This window comes from Otolemur garnettii, unplaced genomic scaffold (assembly GCF_000181295.1).
Source record: "Otolemur garnettii isolate 467f Iridium unplaced genomic scaffold, OtoGar3 scaffold00158, whole genome shotgun sequence".
NCBI lineage: Eukaryota > Metazoa > Chordata > Mammalia > Primates > Galagidae > Otolemur > Otolemur garnettii.
In genome coordinates, this window is record NW_003852553.1 from 276,034 (window position 1) to 296,230 (window position 20,197).

The following is a 20,197-nucleotide window of genomic DNA, read 5'->3' on the forward strand; positions in this document are numbered from 1 at the left end:
AAAAAAAAAAAAAAAAAAGACAAAGTCTCAATATATCACCCTTAGTACAGTGCCATCACATAGCAACCTCAAACTTTTGGGCTTAAGTGATTCTCTTGCCTCAGCCTCCCAAGTACCTGGGACTACAGGCACCCATAACAATCCCCTGCTATTCTGTTGTTGTGGTTATCATTGTTGTTTACATGGCCTGGGCTAGGTTTGAACCTGCCAGCCTTAGTGCTTATGGCCGGTGCCGTAATCACAGTGCTATGGGCGCTAAGTCTACTTATGGACTTTTTGAGCAAGAAGATTCACTGTTTTAGGGAAGAAAGAATCCTGCTTTGACTTCTGATTCTTGATTTCCTTACTCAGGTGCTGACCCCAGCACAGATCAAATCAATTTGCCAGGCAATTTTGGACTCTGGGAAGCAGTATGCCATAAAAAAGAGGAAACCATTCCCACTGATGTATTCTTACTATGGAACAGAATACTTGGGTAAGTAAGAGTATTGGCACAGACCTGCAGGATGGAGGGAGTCTTATATTAACATTGAGTAAATATTGGAAGATTTTGTTTTTGCTGTAGGTCATCACTATTCATTTAATAAAAAAAAAATTTCAAATGTCTTTTGAAAACATATTTTAGATATTACGAATCACAATTTAATATTTCCTTTCATAGTGTACCTAACAAAAAATGTACCTATTTTAATAGTTGCTTTCACTAGAGACTGAAATCCTTATTCTAGATTGTAAGCTCTTCAGACTAATTTTGCCTAAAGATTATGAACAATTTTTACATTTATTGATTGCAAGTACTTCCTCTGCACAGGGAAGTAAAACTTTAACCTTTGTTAAGTAAGGGAAGTAGGATCAGCCACTGACATTTTAAAGTTTTAAATAGGATAGGATTAATAATGCGCTATTTAGTTACAATGGGTAATTTTGACTTCCTCGTTTGACTCCTGTAGCAGCTCACCATCACTCCTGCACAAAGTTTGCAAGGCCCTTTGTAGATTACCTGCCTGTTTCCCCAGACTCCAGCTTTATCTCTGTGCACCAGGTTCTGTCCAGCAGTTTCCCACATGCAAAGTGTTCTCATTTTTTTTTTTTACCTTTGCATATGTAGCTTTTGCCCAAAATGCCCTACTTTCCCCTAACTCCTTTAGCCGCAGACTTTAAGACTCTGCTCAAACACTACCAGATCTGTTGAAAATCTTTGTGTGCTTTTGGAAAAGGGGGTGTTAAACACTCTCTCAAGAAACATTCACATTTCCCCCTGAGGCAAAATTGGGTAGTATTGTCCTGGCCCCCTCTTGGACTGGAGCCTTTATCACAGCCCTCTGTAATTGGTGGCTCATATATCTAACTATCTTAGCAGGCTTTGTGCTCCTTCAGGATGGAAATTTTCTCTCATTTATCTTCATGCTCCCTAGACCTTTACCAATGAACCTTCAAGTAGTGAGGAAACTCAAATGAATGAATGGCTAACAAATGAATTTGATCCGAGTTTTTGTAAAGCATCTTAAAAGTCCCTGTCTAGGTTTCCCTCAAATCAGACCCTGAGACATGGATTTGGGTATAGAAGGTTTATTTGGAAGGTAAGCCAAGATAGTGTTGATAGAGGAGTCAGAAAATGAGATAAAGAAAAGAAAGAAGCTAATTGACTATTGAGCATATAACTATGGACAAGTGAGGCTCAATTCCCCTGGGGAATCTTGAGACATGTAGGACACATCTCAGAATCATCTCACTCAGTGGATGAAGAAATCTGGGAAATTCCTTCCCCAGCTTCCTGCTTATTGTTCACTTCTCTCAGAAGTGTTAATTCACTAACAATCTGGCCCTGCCCATCTGGGCTTGGCACACTCCTGTGGCCAAAGAATAATGATAGTTGCTTAAGGTGGGAAACATGGAGGGTAAGAACATCTGAAGGGTGAATATGGATGATGTGATGAGCAGGGCACTGATACTGTCTGCTGTAGAGCTTTAATAGAGGTATTCAGTTCATTTTTGGGTTTTGTTAGAGAAATTGACATTCTGTCCATTTACATATATAGCACAAACCAGATTTCTATCGAATGCAAAAGGATTTTCCTGAAAAGCAAGTTTTTCTTTAAAATTTTCAAATACAATGAAAGAAAGATACTTTCAAACTTTATGATCATCTTTTAAGAGAGAGAGAAGTTTTGACTGCATACGATTAGGCCATTTCTGGAGAATCAAGAGGTCTGAGTATGGCAAAGTGACAATTGTCTGAATACAAAGAGAAAGCTTTAAAATTATAGAATTGAATTTGAAGAACAAGCCCCATTACCACCAGCTAATCAGGATTCAACTAATTGGGAGTGAGTAAAAACTCCTAGAGGGACTGGGCTGACTTTTACCTTTGTTAAGGTAACTCTTTTTCCAAAGGCAGGCCCAGGTCTTTGCTAGTTCAGTACCCTCTGCTGAAACTCTTAGGAATTCTTTAAGATTTTGCTCAGATAACATTGCTTGTGTGGAACATTTAGTACTCTCTCCACCCCTGAGGTCAAGTTAAACTCTCCTTTCCCAGTTTTCCTTCATCTCCTTGTATTAATCAGGGTTCTTTGGAGAAATGTAATAACAATAAATAAATACATTTATTATAAGGAATTGGCTCACACAATTATAGAGGCTAAGAAGCCAGACCCAGGAAAGCCAATGGTGTAAGTTCCAGTTCAAGTATGAATCCAAAAGCAAGAAAAGACCAATGTCTCACCTTGAAAACAGGCAAAAAGAAATAATTCTTTCTTACTTAGCTTTTTGTTCTATTCAGTCCTTTAATGAATTTGTTGAGGCCCACTCACATTGGAGAGGGCAAACTGATTTATTTAGTCCACATATTCAAATACAGTAGAAACTCTGTAAGTTGACCACCCAAGGGACTGTAACAAACTAGTCAACATATAGAGGTGGTCAACATAAGGTACTAGGCCTACTGTGCTGATACATACATACATATAGCACATGTCTGGTCTATAAAAATTAGGTCAACTTAAGGAGGTGGTCAATGTAGGGATGTGACGAACTATGGAGGGTCTACTGTGTTATTTTTGTCCAGAAACACCCTTACAGACATACCAGAAGTAATGTTTAACCAAACACTTGGACACCTACAGCCCAGTCAAGCTGACATAAAATTTTCCAAATCAGGCTCAGCACCTGTGGCTCAAGTGGCTAAAGCGCTGGCCACGTACACCCAAGGTGGTGAGTTCGAATCCAGCCCGGGCCTGCCAAACAACAATGACGGCTGCAACCACAAAACAGCCAGGCGTTGTGGCAGGCGCCTGTGGTCCCAGCTACTTGGGAGGCTGAGGCAGAAGACTCGCTTGAGCCCAGGAGTTGGAGGTTGCTGTGAGCTGTGATGCCATGGCACTCTACCCAGGGGGACAGCTCGAGGCTCTGTCTCAAAAAAAAAAAAAAAATCCAAATCATTTTATGAAAAAGACACCTGCACCCACATATTTATTGTAGCAAAATTCATAATTGCAAAGATATGAAACCAACCTAAGTGCCCACTAACTGAAGAATGGATAAAGAAAATGTTCTCCCCCCCCACACACACACTGGAATACTACTCAGCCATCAAAAAGAATGAAATAATGTGATTTTTATGCAGCAACTTGGATGGAACTGAATGCCATTATTTCTAAGTGAAGCAACTCAGGAACAAAAAGACAAATACCACACATTCTCACCTTTAAATGAGAGCTAAGCAATGAGAATGTATGATCATACAGAGTGACTTAATGAACATTGGAGACTCAGAAGGGAGAGAATGGGAAGCGGGTGCAGAATGAAAAATTACCTGCAGAGTACAACACACACTATTTAGGTGATGAGCATGTTAAAAGCCTAGACTTCTGCACTATGCAATTCAGCCATGTAACCAAAATACCACTTTTACCACCAAATCTATTTAATAAAATAATAATAAGTAAATGTTTAGAATACCTAGACCAAAGTATTTTTAAGCACTTTAGAAGGATTTTCATAAAGACTATTGTTATGTTAATTATGAACTTAAAAATACTTGAGCAAGTTTGGCCAAGAATTGGTCAACAAACTTTTTCTGTAGAGGTTTAAACAATAAATATTTTAGGTTTTGTGGACTATATGGTCTCTGTGACAAATACAGCTCTGCTATCTTAGCAGAAAAGCAGCCATTCAGTATACAAATGAATGAGCATGACTGTGTTTCAATAAAACTTTATTTACAAAGAAAAAGCAGTGAAGTAGATTTGGCATGCAGACTATAGTTTATGGGAAGCCTAGTTCTTAGGCAACTCCATTATTACATTACTATATGTGTTTCTAAGGTTTTTGTATCTTGTAATTATTTTTTCACCAAATCAAACTGAGTCTGCTCTCTATTGTGTGAATTAATTATGCTTTGTTTGTGAATATAGGGGCAGCTCATGGCCTATCATCCATACTTCAGATGCTTCTTTCTTACCATGAGCACCTCAAGCCCTCAGATCGGGAGCTGGTGTGGCAAAGTGTAGACTTCCTCATGGAACAGGAACAGAACTGCAACTGGCCACCTGAGCTCGGCGAGACCATCGAGAGAGAGAATGAGCTGGTCCACTGGTGCCATGGCGCTCCAGGTCTTACACACTCTGTTATCTTGCAAACATTGCCTTTCATCTAGCTTAGCCTCAGGGAGATTTCTTTTCTGAGAAGTGAGGGCATTTCTCATCTTATGTCATTGATATGTGAGACAAAAAGGTCAAAATGAAATTTTTCAAAGCCCAAAAGTCTTGATCTGTAAAGGACTTCTGGAAATAATTCCCTATTTAAAAAATATATATATATGATACATACCTTTTTGTATACAAAGCTAAACTAATACTGTCCAGCAGAAATATAAGCTACCTAAGTAATAAATTTTTTGGTAACTCCACTAAACTAGTAAAATCAGGTAAAACTAATTTTCATAATGTATATTATGTAACCAAATATACTCCAAGTATTATCATTTTACTGTGAAGCTAATTAAAAATGGAGATATTCTGCATTTTTCATAAAATATGGAGTCTTTGAAATCTATTGTATTTTTTTTACATGTCAATTGAGACTTGCCACATTTCAAGTGCTCCATAGCTACATTGGACAGTGCAGATCTGGAGCCTGGCAGTTCAACATGTGGCCCCTAAACTAGTCACATGAGCAAATGTGTGCTTGATAGAAATCCAGAATCTCAGGCTTCACCCTAGGCCCACTGAATCAAATCTATGTGTTAGCAATATCCTTTGGTAACTCATATGCACTTGAAAATTTGAGATATACTATTCCATGATTCTTCTTCAAATGGGAATTTTCACTAGTACCAAATAAGAAGTCTTTACAAATTACAAGCCATCCCCAGTGAACTCCCTGGAATTGGGCCTAAAAATTTACCAGACCCTATCTTTCTCCCCCTTTTTAAAAATCCCATTATACTGCTAATTAGACCTTCAGAGAAGGAGCAATTTAAAAGTAGTTAAATTCAAATAAATCAATTAATATTGGTTAATGAGACATGGGAGAGAGACTTAGAATACCAAGATAACACAACGTCTTTTGATTATAAGTAGATTTAATTTTCAAGGCTGTGCTTCAGTCCCATACACATAGCTTTAAAATATATTTGATTTCTCTTAACTTGTTAGCAGAGTTTTGTTCCGTCCTTTCCCCCCTTAATTAATGGTCTTAAGTCCAACTATAATTTTATTTTTTCTTTGGTACAGTTTGTATAGATGAATAATGTAAGTCACAGTCTAATGGCCTTGTTTTCTCTACCTGCTACATTTACCTATGGAAGGAACTGCAAAATGTGTATGTGTATCAGTAACAGAGTTATGTATTATGTCCAAGCTAACTCCTGCCAGTTATGATTTGAAACCATTTCCCTTTACTTTCACCTTTTTGAGAAAAAAAAAAGTTACTTACCAACCTTGAAGTGATATTTCTTTTTGTTATACTCGATTCTTCTCTTGCCCATTCATTCCCTTTGATCAGAATCAGTCATAGTCTCTGGATATCTTCCAAACATCCCAGCCAGGATCCTTGAATTTTGGAGATGTACCAATTTAAATACAGAATATTTTTAAAGGATTCATTGTGCTAGTGAAAATCTTGAAAAGAGTGGGAAGCTAATCTACTAAAACGAGCAACTGGGTCAGTTAAGTGATGTGGGTGTCTTTAAGGGCAGTTACTTCATCATTTCTTTATACTAAATACCACTTGTCTTTGTTAATCATGTACCATAACACTGCTGCATAGAATTCATCACTGTGGGGATTTTACTTATCCTCCTCTATCACTCATGTTCAGTGTCTCAAAAAGATTACAGATTCCAAAGCCAAATCATTCAGTGTTCATATTCACTGAACTACTAAAAATAAAGCAATACACAAGTGAATAAAAAAAATGACATACATTATTTTTGTCAGCCCTAGGCCCACCCTCAAGAATATTGGTCTTGGCTCGGTGCCCGTAGCTCAGTGCTTAGGGTGCCAGCCACATATATCAGGGCTGGTGAGTTCAAACCTGGCCTAGGCTTGCTAAACAACAATAACTACAACAACAAGAAGAACAAAAAATAGCCAGGCACTGTGGCAGGTGCCTGTAGTCCCAACTACTTGGGAGGCTGAGGCAAGTGAATCGCTTAAGCCCAAGCATTGGAGGTTGCTGTGAGCTGTGATGCCATGGGGCACTCTGTCATACCAAGGGGGACAAACCAAGACTCTGTCTCAAAAACAAGCAAAAAAAAAGAATATTGGTCTTTTAAGAGATACTCAGCTGCAAGTATGATTTTAAATCTGGTAAGTGCAGGCCAAAGACTATCAAGATCTCAGAAGTTGATGCCAATAAACCCTCCAAAAATTCTAAAACAGGAAATGAGCTAGAAAAATTATTATTTGTTTAAGGAAATTTTTTGGAGAGTAGACTTATGAGCACTGCAGATGGTTTGGGGCAGCAGACCTATTCTGTGATGAAAACCTGCCAAAGCTAATCCATAGTGTGGAACTTCATTAATGATAACTTATGTCTCCCTATAATTGTTTCCTATCGACTTTCCTTCAACCCCTCTCTATAGGCGACAGCCCTAGTTGTCATTTATGCAGTTTAGAAATAGTTCTTGACTTCTAAGTTAATAACTTCAGGTTCTAATTGTATCACCAACACTTACCACCTAAGTGACCTTGAAGAGAGGTCATTTTGTTTCTTTTGTGTCATTTTCTCTTTATCTGTGAAATGAGCAAGTTAAGATAGATTAGTGAAACACAAATATTTAATTTTTTTCACAACAGACTCCTTTTATGCTGTGGACTTTTGCCATTCCGGAGGTATGTGTCCTAAAAACTTTGCAAATACCCACCTTTATAAATACCTAGTGTGGTATATAGATTTTTCTCAAAAAACCCAACAAAGTATTATAGGAAGATATATATGACCTCTTCACAACCTTGATGATTTTGAAATACAGGACCAAAGTCATTTGCAAAATCATTAAAAGAAATGCTGTGGCTAAAATAAACTGTCAACTGCGTTAGGTTAGAGCATTGCTGTGGTAATGCTGATAGTGTATTTCCTTTGCTCTGTGTGAAACACAGGTGTGGGTGTTTTTTGTTTTTTAATTCCTTTCACCAAGGCTCTTGGGTAGGTGACTTTGAATAAAGGGTAACAAGGCTTTTGAAGTGCAGGTGCCATTGGTCACCGAGCTCTGTAGTGCACAATGTGTGCCTCAAAGAAATTACACAACCCAGAATACACCTGGGTGGTGATTCTCTGGTATGTTGAAACTACATGTGGCAAGTCTAGCTAACACAGGGCTCTGCTAGATCTCATAGTTTTCAAAGATTTAGCCTTTCAAACCATATTTATTAAGTAATAATCCACTCTTTTTCCCAGTTGTATTTGTCAAAACCATACATCGTTGCTAACTCAGGTTTCTTATCAATGCACTATAATGTGTGTTCCTATGATGAAATGATATGGTTTCTATCAAAGGTAAAGAAACTCAACATTCCTTTCTTTTAAATTAAGCAGTCATATTGTAGAGTCTGTTAGTTTTTGTTAGGAGCCAGCTGATGTAGAAGTTTTTCAAGATCCCTTCCATGTGCCATTCTGTGATCAAGGCTGCAGAAAGAGACCTTTAGATTCTGGCCAGAACCACAGAATCAATACCTATTTGCCTTTCTCGGGCTAATGGCCTATTGTAGCAATTAGACAAACTCAGCCTTTCTTCCATCCCCATTTCTCATTGTTCACCCTAGCACTTGCTTATGCTGAGGTGGCAAAGGAGACATTATAGAGTCAACAGACCTTTGTGGAGCCCTTGTCATATGACACATACCATGTCACAGACTAGTGGAAAATAATAAACAAGGTACAATTCTCCCCCTTGGGTACTTTGCACTGTACTAGAGGAGGCAGCCATGTAAATAGATAATTTTAATCTGATTCTGTATAAATGCTAAGATTTGTATAGGAAGTCATGAGATCTCAGAAGAGGGATTCCAAGTGCTGCTTCCAGGTCCAGAGAAGACTTCCTGGAGGAGGTGATGCCCTAGGTAAGTTAGCCAGGCCAAGAAAAGTAGAAAGAAGCATGGGCTGTCAGGAGCAAGGCATGGAAGCAGTGCTGGTGGTTTGGTTTTACTGAAGTGGAAAGCTTCAAGCAGAGAATAGAGAAAAGTAAAGAGAAAAGAATAGGAGCGGAGTTGCAAAAGCCTTTCTGTACCAAGCAAAGGCATCTGGGCAACAGGGAGCCATTTATCAGTTTAAGCAGGGGAGTGATATGATCAGATTATGGTTCTAGAAAGGACATTCCTTCTGTCATAGAATGAATTTAAGGTATGGAAGACCTGGGTGGGGGGGCAGAAGGCTAAAGTAATCACCCAGAAAGGACACCTAAAACCCCAGGGAAGCCAGTGAGATAGGGCCTTCCCACTCATCCTTCCTTCTCCTGACTTGAAAGCCTGCCCCTTCACCAGGTTCTTTGCCTGGGGTCCAGAAGCAGAGTCTGCTCACAGGAAGAATCTATAAGGAAGTGGAAAAGCAGAATAGGCTATCGGAGAAAAGCCAAAAAGGAGAGTGTCTCACCTGGAGACTAGCTTCAACCTGATTCTAAATGAGGAAGCTAAAAGGAATGGATTATACCAAAAAGCTGGCTGTGTATTCAGGCAGGGGAGGTGACTTTTTGAACTCCTGCATCAGTGAGTCATTGGCCAGTATCTGCAGGGGGTGGGTACATAATATAACCTCCCATTTGCCTGAAGGCAAATCTCCCAAGAAGAAGGGAACTGTGAACTTTGTTAGCAGTCCACTCCACTGAAACTGGGAGATGAAAAATCGGCTGGTATAGTAAAGGCAATCCAGGTAGGGGACTAATAGCATCCGATATACCTACCTAATTCCTCCTCAGCCTCCAATAATCAGGTTAGATGGTGTCATTCCGTCTAGTAAGCCTTTTCTATTACAGAGAAAAGGCCCTCCTGTGTGCTTCCATGACACCTCTATTTCCCACATGTGGTCTAAAATACTGTGAAAGTAGGGGCTTTTCAAAACTGTAGCACCTACTACTATGTCTAGCATATAGTAAATGTTCAATTAATATTTAAACAGTCACCCTATCCTGTGAAATGTCTCTTTCATTAACTTAATTTTCATCTTTCTGCCAACATAATTAGCCCACAGCTACCCTGTTGCCCTTTTTCAGGTCTCTCCTGATACCACCATAGGATATTTTCACATTGTCATACAAAAATAAAAACCAACCAGTCCACAGCAAAAAACACTTTCATTGGCTCCCTATTGTCTGCAGAGTATGATCCAAGCTGCCTAACTGGACTCAATTCATAAAGCCATCCATAATCTGAGCTAATCTACCCTTTTAGCTCACTGGCCTGTTAGTTAGAACACTGCCCCATAGGGCTTCATGTGGCTTGTCCTTCCTGGCTCAACATCTTTGCCCTTGCTGATATTGGTTCTAGAATGCCCTCTCTGCCTCAAGTCCGGAAAAAGTCCTACTTCCATCCAAAGTCTTGCTGACTGCCTTATGCAAGGTAATTTCCACCTTTCTGATCCTGCTCGTATAATTGATGGTACCTGTACCAAGCCAGTACCATTCATTTTATGTCCCAGCAGCACCATGAGCTACATGTGCTATTATGTATCAGTCACCTAAACATATTTTTAACTTTAATTTTTAGACAGTGCCTTCCTGAAGTGTGGGAGTCATGTTTAGCATTTATTTTATATCACCCAGAGCCTGGACTGGCTACATGTTTGGTGGGGAGGGGCTCCATGCAAAATGAAAAAGCAAGTCCTTTGGTTGGGCACCCGTAGTTCAGTGAGTAGGGTGCTGGCCACATACACTGAGGCTGGCGGGTTCAAGCCTGGCCCAGGCCTGCTAAACAACAAAGACAACTGCAACCAAAAAAATAGCCAGGTGTTGTGGCGGGCACCTGTAGTCCCAGCTACTTGGGAGGCTGAGGCAAGAGAGTCTCTTAAGCCCAAGAGTTTGAGGTTGCTGTTGCTGTGAGCTGTGATGCCAGAGCACTCTACCGAGGGTGACATAGTGAGACTCTGTCTCAAAAAAGAAAAAAAAAAAGAAAGCAAAAAGAAGATGCAAGTCCTTTTTAGGAAAATTATTAAGAATTTCAAGATGGCAGTAACATAGCATTAAACCCAGCATGCAACCCTTGTCAAGGCCGTGAGTTGTGAGCCTGCACAGATGGCATGCCTATGAAGCTGGCCTTGCTTAGGGCTATGCATATAGTAGATAATCAGTGACTACTTTCAAATGAATGAATGAATGAATACATGATTACATAAGTTCAACTCTTTTGAAATCATTCTTTACTTTGTGGGAGATCTGTGGCTCAAGTGGCTAGGGCGCTAGCCACATACACGCAAGGTGGCGGGTTCGAATCCAGCCTGGACAATGATGGCTGCAACCCCCCCCCAAAAATAGCCAGGAGTTGTGGCGGGTGCCTGTGGTCCCAGCAACTTTGGGAGGCGGAGGCAGGAGACTCACTTGAGCCCAGGAGTTGGAGATTGCTGTGAGCTATGCCACAGCACTCTACCCAGGGTGACAGCTTGAGGCTCTGTCTCAAAAAAATATAAAATAAAAAAAAAAAAAAAGAAAGAGAACAATGCTATAGGCAGCTATTGTCAGGGGTTGACTGGAAAGCATTAACTAACCAAAGAGCCTATTGCCACGTGTGTTAATTATAGGGAGAGTTAAAGGAAACACTTAAAAAAGAGGGTGATGTCATGACTCTCATACAAATATAAAATGAACGTACTCCAACCATTTGATTTAGTTCATTAATTAATGATGGGAACAGAAACGTGTTATAACTGGGTGAGAGGAAAAACCAAAGAGCAGACATATTTATATAGGCCATTAGGAAAAATGAAATGAATTTGCTTCAGACGCAAAACTGGCTTCTTCCACAGAGGCAGCGGAAAGTCACTTCAACCTCTAGCAGACAGAGTGAAAGTTTCTAGAAATAGGAATTATTTACATTACTATTAGTTTTCTACGGTACATGATAATTTCTATGTCTACAGAGTCATAAAATAGCCTAGTCAAGGCAATGAAAACCAGACGTAACCCCGATAAATGAGATAGTCAAATACTTGCTATATTTCAGTCTTCCCCACCTTTTTTATAGAAAAAAGGTAGCCTGTGAAGGAAAAAATGTGATCTTGTATTACTAACCTATTCTATGAATATGAGAGCCCAGAAATTGGAACTTGAGGGAAATTATTTCTATTAATATAATAGCTGCTGCTTCTCTTATTCCTGTTCCTGCCTTTGTAGTTGATACTATCTTTGTTGACAAGTTTGAGGGAACATTTCTTTCCATGGAACAATCCAATTTGGGAAGGACTAACTTCATAGCTGGAGTAGAAGTCTTGTTTGGGAGCATTGTTTTTGTTGGAAAGATTCCCAGTTTTGCTCTTAAGAAAATGTGTACAGTTATAAGTATTTAAACATTATAACTTCTGAATCTCTGTGGGGGAATGAGTAAGCTGTATAAATATTTAGCCATTTTAAATAGCCATGTATGGATAGTGCTTACCAGAATATGTATCATTAAATATTAACCCATTTGTAATTTAAATTATGGATTTTACCAATCTGTGTACGTCAATAAAAATGTTACTCTTTCTCCAGAGACCAACCCATTGATACAATTAAAACAACTTAAAATACCACAGGGAAAATAAGACTCCCTTATAGAACATTCTGCTGCCTTGCTACTTGAAAAGTATGATCCCCAGAAGGGCTTTTCTTAGAAATGCAGAATCTTAGGTCCCACTTCAGAACTATCATATTAGAATTGTATTTTACCAATACTCAAGTTATTTGTAAGCTTCTTATAGTTTGAGAACTTTCACTCCATAGCATTAACCTCTGGAAGTCATTTCTAGTATCTTTAATGTTTTCACAGGAATTGCCTATCTGTTTGCCAAAGCTTATCTTGTTTCCAAGAAACCGCAATACTTGGACACCTGTATCCGGTGTGGGGAACTCACATGGCAGAAGGGCCTGCTGAAGAAGGGGCCAGGGATCTGCCATGGTGTAGCTGGCAGTGCCTACGTCTTCCTGCTGCTATACCGACTCACAGGAAACTCTAAATACATCTACCGGGCCCAAAGGTCAGCTGTTCTTTATGTGTATTGTTTTACATTTTAATATAATTAATTTTCTGAATAGGTAATGTGATAACATGGTTTAAAAAGTGTAAAAAGGAATACATCAACTGTTCCCTGTAGCCATGTAGTTGATTTCCCTAGAAACAGTTTCTCGGTTATCTTCCTAAAGATACTGTGTGCACATCAATTTGTGCTGCCATAAAGGAATACCTGAGGCTGGATAATTTGAAAACAAAAGAGGTTTATTTGGCTCAGGGCTCTGCAGGCTGTACAAGAAGTATGACGCCAACCTCTGCTTCTGATGAGGGCCTCAAGAAGCTTTTACTCATGGCAGAATGTCAAGGGGAGTGTGCAGAGATGACATGATAAGTGACAAGGCAAGAGAGGGGGAGGTGCCAGGCTCTTTTTAACAACCAGCTCTCACAAGAACTAACAGAGCAAGAACAAACTCACCACTACCCACCAGGGCAAGAAAATGCCCCATGACCCAGACAACTCTCACTAGGCCCCACCTCCAACATCATGGATTAAATTTCAACATGAGGTTAAGAGGGGTGAATATCGGCTCAGGGCCTGTGGCTCAAGTGGCTAAGGCACCAGCCACATAGACCAGAGCTGGCGGGTTTGAATCCAGCCTGAGCCTGCGAAACAACAATGACGGCTGCAACCAAAAAATAGCCAGGCCTTGTGGTGGGCACCTGTAGTCCCGGGTACTTGGGAGGCAGAAGCAGGAGACTTACTTGAGCCCAGGAGTTGGAGGTTGCTGTGAGCTGTGATGCTACAGCACACTACCCAGGGTGACAGCTTGAGGCTCTGTCTCAAAAAAAAAAAAAATAAAAAAAAAGAAAGTGGGTCAAATATCAAAAAACTATAACAGTATATATATATATACTATATATATGTATGTATATATATAATATATATGTATGTACATAATATATATGTACATATATATGTATATACATATAATATATCTGTATGTATTATTAAATTTTATGTTTTTTATATATATATAATTTCATCACTTTATTTTTACACAAATGGGAACACCTTGCTATCTCAGTGATCACCCTATATCAATACTGAAAGAGCTTCTTCAACTATTTTTTTTGAGAGAGTCTCACTTTGTCACTCTCTGTAGAGTGCTATAATGTCATAGCCCACAGCAACCTCAAACTCTTGTGATCCTCTTGCCTCAGCCTCCCAAGTAGCTGAGACTACAAGTGCCTGCCATGACACCTGGCTATTTTTTTGTTGTTAAAGACAAGATCTTGCTCTTGTTCAGGCTGGTCTCTAACTCTTGAACTCAGACAATCCACCCACCTTGTGGATCCAAAGTGGTAGGATTACAGGTGTGAGCCACTGTGCCTGGCCTTCTTCCACCATTTTTATTATTGCATGGCATTACATTGTATGACTGAACTCTTATTTATTTAACCAGTCCCATATTAGAAATGTATCTAGATAATTTCCAATATTTTGTACTATAAATAATGCCCTGATGAATAACCTTGTACATAAACCATTTTGTACATGTATGGATATATCTGAAATGTGAAAGATAAATTCCTAGAAGTAGAATTGGTGGGCCAAAGGATATGTATATTTGTAATTTTGACAGATAATGCTAAATTACTTCTATAGTTTTATTACCTGGAAAGCCACTAAACATGGAATATCAGTTGGACACCAGACAACATTGCTTTTAATAGAAATTATTCCTGACTGGTGAACTGGATAAAATGGATCAGGAAAACTTTGAATGAAGTATAAAGTAGACCAGGAAAATTTGGAATGAACTTTGAACCTAGTATAAAGCACAGGTCACAGGTAGGGGTTTCCCTGAATGCATAGTGGCATGATTCCTTTTGAAAGGATTTTGGATACAGGATGCTCTCTGTATCCAAAAGTTGTTACAAGAGATATTGGCTTCTTGTGTGGCACTTAAGTTGTCTAAGCCAGAAAGTCTCTTACGCCCACCAATGTGATCTGGTTCTCTTGCAGCTGAGCTGTTACTTGGAGGGAGTGGCTAAAGTATACCCTCTGTATAGTTGTGAGGACTTCCACTGAGGGTATACACATGATGGTTATCATATTGGTTGTGTGACCTTTGACAAGCCACTTATTCCATGTCTCAATTTCCTCATTCATAAAATATGGAAAAATAGTTCCATAGTTGGAGTATTGAGTAGTTTCAGTGAGTTTATATATGAAAAATCATTTAGAAAAATGCCTGGCACATAGTAAATGCAATGTAAGTGTTTACTATAAACTTGAGTTTTATTATTCTAGACTTTTCTCTATGCATAAATGTATGTTTATATATACAAGTATATATATATGTGTGTGTGTGTGTGTGTGTGCCTGTGCATATGTGTATTTGAACAGGCTCCTATTAGTATGTATGTGTAATAAACCATGCATACTGTTTGCAGCTTATAATTTTAAGTGAACAATTTTTAGGAGATATCCTGTATTTCAGTTTGTATATATATCATTATTTTAAATGGCTAAATGGTTATTCAGTACAGTTGTATCATAATTAATTTAACTATTCATTAAGTGAGGACACTTCGTATGTGTGAACTCATTACTAATACAAACAAAATTTCCCCAAATATCCAATGCAAATATATTTCTGTGCACTTATGTAAGCATTTGTCAGAATGGTTTTAAAATTGAAATCATTAGGTTCATAGCTATTTCTCGATCGTGAACTAGCCTGTCCTTTAGCTTTGCCCATTTCCCCCCATTATGATGCTTATATTAAAGACTGTGACTTTGTTAAGATATACTATAAGCATTTTCTTACTTTGTAATTTCTCTTTTAACTTTGTTCATAGTCTTTTGCCATACCAAATTTTTAAGTATTTTTTTTTATCAAAGTTGTCAATCTTTACTTTAAAATTTTTGGATTTTGTGTGTTGCTTAAAAATACCTTTCCTACTCCAACTTTACAAAAAGATTAATTTACATCGACTTTTAGTACATTTATGATTTTATTTTAACATTTAAATTTTTGATTAGTTAGAATTTACTCTTTTAATGATATCAGATGGGTGTCTATCTTTGTTTAATGGAAAACAAAATTTTCCAATATTATCTGTTCACTAGTTGTTACCCTTATACATCTTTCTCAACTTTATTCTATTCAAATTATCTAGTTCTGTATTTTTTTTTTGAGTTTGACTTTGTTGCCCTGGGTAGAGTGCAATGGCGTCATAGTTCACAGCAACCTCAAACTCCTGGGCTCAAGCGATTCACTGGCCTCAGCCTCCCAAGTAGCTGGGACTACAGGCGCCTGTCACAACACCCGAATATTTTTTAGAGATGGGCTTTTGCTCAAGCTGGTCTTGAACTTGTGGGCTCAAGCAATCCACCTGCCTCAGCCTCCCAGGGTACTAGGATTACAGGCATGAGCCATGGCGCCTGCCCCCTAGTTCTGTATTTTGTTATTCATTTATTTCTAATTTTTCTTTTCTATTCTCTCTCATTTACTCTTTTAATTGTATTTTAGATTGAATGTCACACACACACACACACATATATATATATTTATTTATTTATTTAATCCTAGGGAAATTTGATTGGAATTCCATTGAATTTACAGGTTACTTTGTGAGAATTAACACCTTTAGAATATTGCATTCTGGGTGGCACCTGTGGCTCAAAGAGTAGGGAGCCAGCCCCCTATACAGTAGGTGGTGGGTTCAAACACAGCCCTGGCCAAAAACTGCAAAAAAAAAAAAAAAAAAGAATATTGCATTCTTCCACTGAGGAACATGGTATACATTTCCATCTATTTAAGTTAAAACAAATATCATTTTAAGAAGGTCTTGTATGATTCTTGTAAATTTTATTCCTAGGTATTTTATGTTTCCAGGTTTATTGTGAGTAAAATCTTTTCTCCATTATATTTTCAGGTCATTTATGACTGATACTTAGGAAATTAAAACATATATATTACTGTAGTTTATCACTTCTAAGATGTACTTTTTCATATAAATCTGCATTGCATTTTAGAAGGGTCTTACTCTTTATAAATATCACAATATTGTATCTAGTTGCCTTAATAAACTCCATTATTGTTACTGTTAGTTTTCCATTAGATTTCATTAGATTCTATAAATAGACAAACATATTATCTGCAAATAATTATGATTCTATTACTGGTTTTCTCATGTGTATACTTTTTCCTTTTGCATGTGTCCTCTATAGCAATATAGCCCTGTACCAATGTTCAATAATAGGAATAGTAAACACCTTGGCTTCTATTGCTGATTTTACTAGGAATGCTTCTATGTTTTACCATGATTTTTTTATTTGCTTATAATGTATATCATGTCAGATTATGACACACTGTGTTCAAGGCGATCCAGTGGCTTCCCATATTACTCAGATTAAAAGCCCATCTGTCCTGTGAACAAAAGGTGATTGAGTCTACCTGATCTCATCTCATCCCCTACCCTTCCTCCTCCTGGTTCTCTCTGCCACTGTGGCTTGTGATTCCATTGAGATACCAGGTATGCTCTACCTTAAGGCACTGGTTTTGGTTCCTTCCACCTGTAATGTTCACTTCCTATCTCCCTCATTTCATTTAGACCTTTACTCAAAAGTCATTTTCTCAGAAAGTCTTTCCCAAGCCAACATTTCAAATATTCATTGTTAAGACACCATAAAATATCCTCGATGATATTTGCATGTATGCATTGAAATAAAAATATTTCAAATAACTATTCTGAAGCTCTATTGCTTAGGAATTCTGTTAACATGTTTGATTTGTGGTTTCCTAATCTGTTTAGGTAGAAGCCTGGCCTACTGTTTCCCAAATGTAGCAAAAGAGAGTCATTTGGAAGCTTATCTAGGCTAATGGATTTCATCTTTGATATAAATTTCATCAGCAGTTCTCATGCCCTAGCAGTGGTTCTCAACCTTCCTAATGTCACAATGTATTTTCATTGTTAAAAAGGGGTCGTGACCCACAGGTTGAGAATGGCAGTGCCTATGGCTCAAAAGGGTAGGGCCCTGGCCCCATATGCTGGAGGTGGTGGGTTCAAACCCAGCCCCGGCCCCCCCTAAAAAAAAGTTGGCATTTATTAGATCCACTGCTGTATCTTGTCATATGATATAGAAATATGTAGTATGTATGTATGTAGAAGTATGTAGTATGTAGAAGTATGTATGTTATTCTATCACAAATTTGGGGGGGTTGTAATTATTTTATTTCAGATTATTATAAGGGTACATATTAGGTTACATTTTTGCATTTGTTAGGTGAAGCCCAAGTTTCAGTTGTTGTTAACTGTGCTTAAAATATAATTAATTTCCTTTGGCATCTTCTATATTTTCTTTGATGAATTTGAAAACTTTTTTCCAGGGAGTACAGACTGGCAAATGATCCAGAGCCCTAAAAAGGTTAAGTAAGACCCCCTGAAGCTGACTTCATTATATAATTACATATTTTAAATTAACTCTAGAAGATGCATCATTATTCTACTGTTTAACATTTAAAATTTCATTTAAAAAATGTTACATATTCAGGAAAACAGTTGATAGAAAATTTTTACCAAACACAATTGTAGTCTGTTTCCTACTGCTTTATTTTAAGCTGCCGTCAATAATGCCAAGAGCCCTAAAAAATCAAATACAAATTACTGTTCATAGTACCCCCTATGTGGTAGCAGTAATCTAAATTTATGGCTGTATCAGGCCTTACCAAGCTGTGAACTTCAGCCTCTGAATTGGTGATTATTTTTGTCATTGATAGGAATGACTAGAGCAAAAGTAATAAGATGACATAGGTGACAGCACTGTGAAAGGTGTGAATTACTATAAAACTGTTACTCATTATAAATAATCTGAATAATATTTGTGGCAACTATAAGTAAAAGAAAAAAAGGTCTTTCATGGATAATTTAAAGGCTCTTGATTTCCTTTTAACATAGATGTCTTAAACATAATCAGTCTTGTAGCTGAGTTTGCTATTTGATGTCATCATTATAAAAGGTTGCCTGCCTTTGCTCATTCATCTTATTCCTTTGTTTGCCCAAAGCACAGATTGTATAAAATCTTGCCCATTTATTTTCACAGTCTCTGCTGCCACATATAAATGATACCTAGCTGAGAAATAATATGCCTGCAGAAACACACCATATTTACTTTTTTAAAAGGAACAGTCATATATCAGTTTGATTTTATTCAAGATAAATGAAAGTAGGGTGGTTTATCTGGGTTTTTTGATACTTTTAGTTATTGGATGGCAGAAGGACTGAAATCAGCAGAAAATACCAAATCACTTTGCTTTGCAAACTCTGAATATAGTTGGAGTTGCTTGCCAACATAATTTGTTGTGAAATATACATGATTATATAATGGGTCTTCTTTTTTCTTTTATTGAGAAAAAGGCTTTCTAAAAATAATTATATAATTCTGGAAAGAAAATGGTACTAAAACTTAGCAGAAAAGGAAGAAGCAACCAAAGGCCAATAATATGGAAAAGCTCATGTTAAAACTGTTTGTATTTTCTTCTTTTTTTTCTTAGGTTTGCTCAATTCTTATTTACCGAGGAATTCAAGGCTGGTTCTCGCGTCCTTGAAAGTATATACAGCTTGTATGAAGGCTTCTCCGGAACAGTGTGCTTTCTGATCGATCTGCTGCAGCCCAATCAGGCTGAATTCCCTCTCTTTAGCGTCTTTGTTTAGAAAGCTCTGTTTTCCACTGTGACCCTGCATAAGTCCCCTAAGATATCCTGAGCCTACCCAAGGCAATTTCCACATAAGCCACATTCAAATGGTATCACAGCCATGAGCCTTAACATTGCTGCCAGAAGGCAGGGAACAGGCAGGTGAAGGCAATATGATACCAGACTTGAGAGAGAACCTACCAAATAAAAATACCATAACTCATCTAATAACCACAGAGATTTAATATTTCAGGGAATAGCTGTAAAACTGGAGATAAGAGGAAAAAGGGAAAGAGTAATGATCTGTTTTTCAGTTATGACATAGGAACCCTGAAGTGAGGACTGTGGGAATAAAATGCTAATGCCTTCATAATTAGAGAATTTGACCATTTGTGGGTACCTCCCGCCCCTAAATTCAGAAATAAGGCAATAAACACTAAAGTAATTGCCCAGCTGAAAACTGCTAGGAGCGATGAAGCATCAGGTTTCTGAAAGACATAAAAGAAAACTCTTGGTTGTCCTAGGCCTTTACTTATTGAAATCTATGATTTTTACTGAATGGTGATGTTTGCATGTTAATCTATTTTTAGCATTACCCTGGGCACTTTGAGGAAATAATAGCATAACTTTGTTCAAATACCAAAATTCAAAGTTTCCTTAGGCCTTAGAATATCTCTCTTCCTGGTTCCTTTTTCTTTCTTGAATTAGAATAGCAAAATTCATAAGCTAGCAAATACTCTAACAAGTGTTACTGTCAAATGTTTTCCTCATTTGAAAATGTGAGATGTGTAGTGTCTATTGTTAGTAATTTTTAAACTTTTTTGTCTTTATTATGCAATCCCCATGAACCTATTAGCT

General features: G+C 37.9%; 1 protein-coding gene across 2 annotated transcripts in view; it reads left to right on the top strand.

Moving 5' to 3' along the window:
- LANCL3 (LanC like 3) overlaps nucleotides 1-19,358 on the top strand; it is a 98,830-nt gene extending 79,472 nt beyond the window's left edge. Inside the window, exons 2-5 of one of the 2 annotated variants that reach the window (XM_003799874.2) lie at nucleotides 352-475; nucleotides 4,413-4,610; nucleotides 12,453-12,660; nucleotides 19,199-19,358. In XM_003799874.2, the coding sequence (XP_003799922.1) occupies nucleotides 352-475; nucleotides 4,413-4,610; nucleotides 12,453-12,660; nucleotides 19,199-19,358 (690 nt within the window). Of the gene's footprint in view, nucleotides 1-351; nucleotides 476-4,412; nucleotides 4,611-12,452; nucleotides 12,668-14,318; nucleotides 14,367-19,198 lie in introns of those variants that run through there. The other variant, XM_003799875.2, reaches the window with a different exon arrangement.
- Nucleotides 19,359-20,197: the final 839 nt, after the last annotated feature.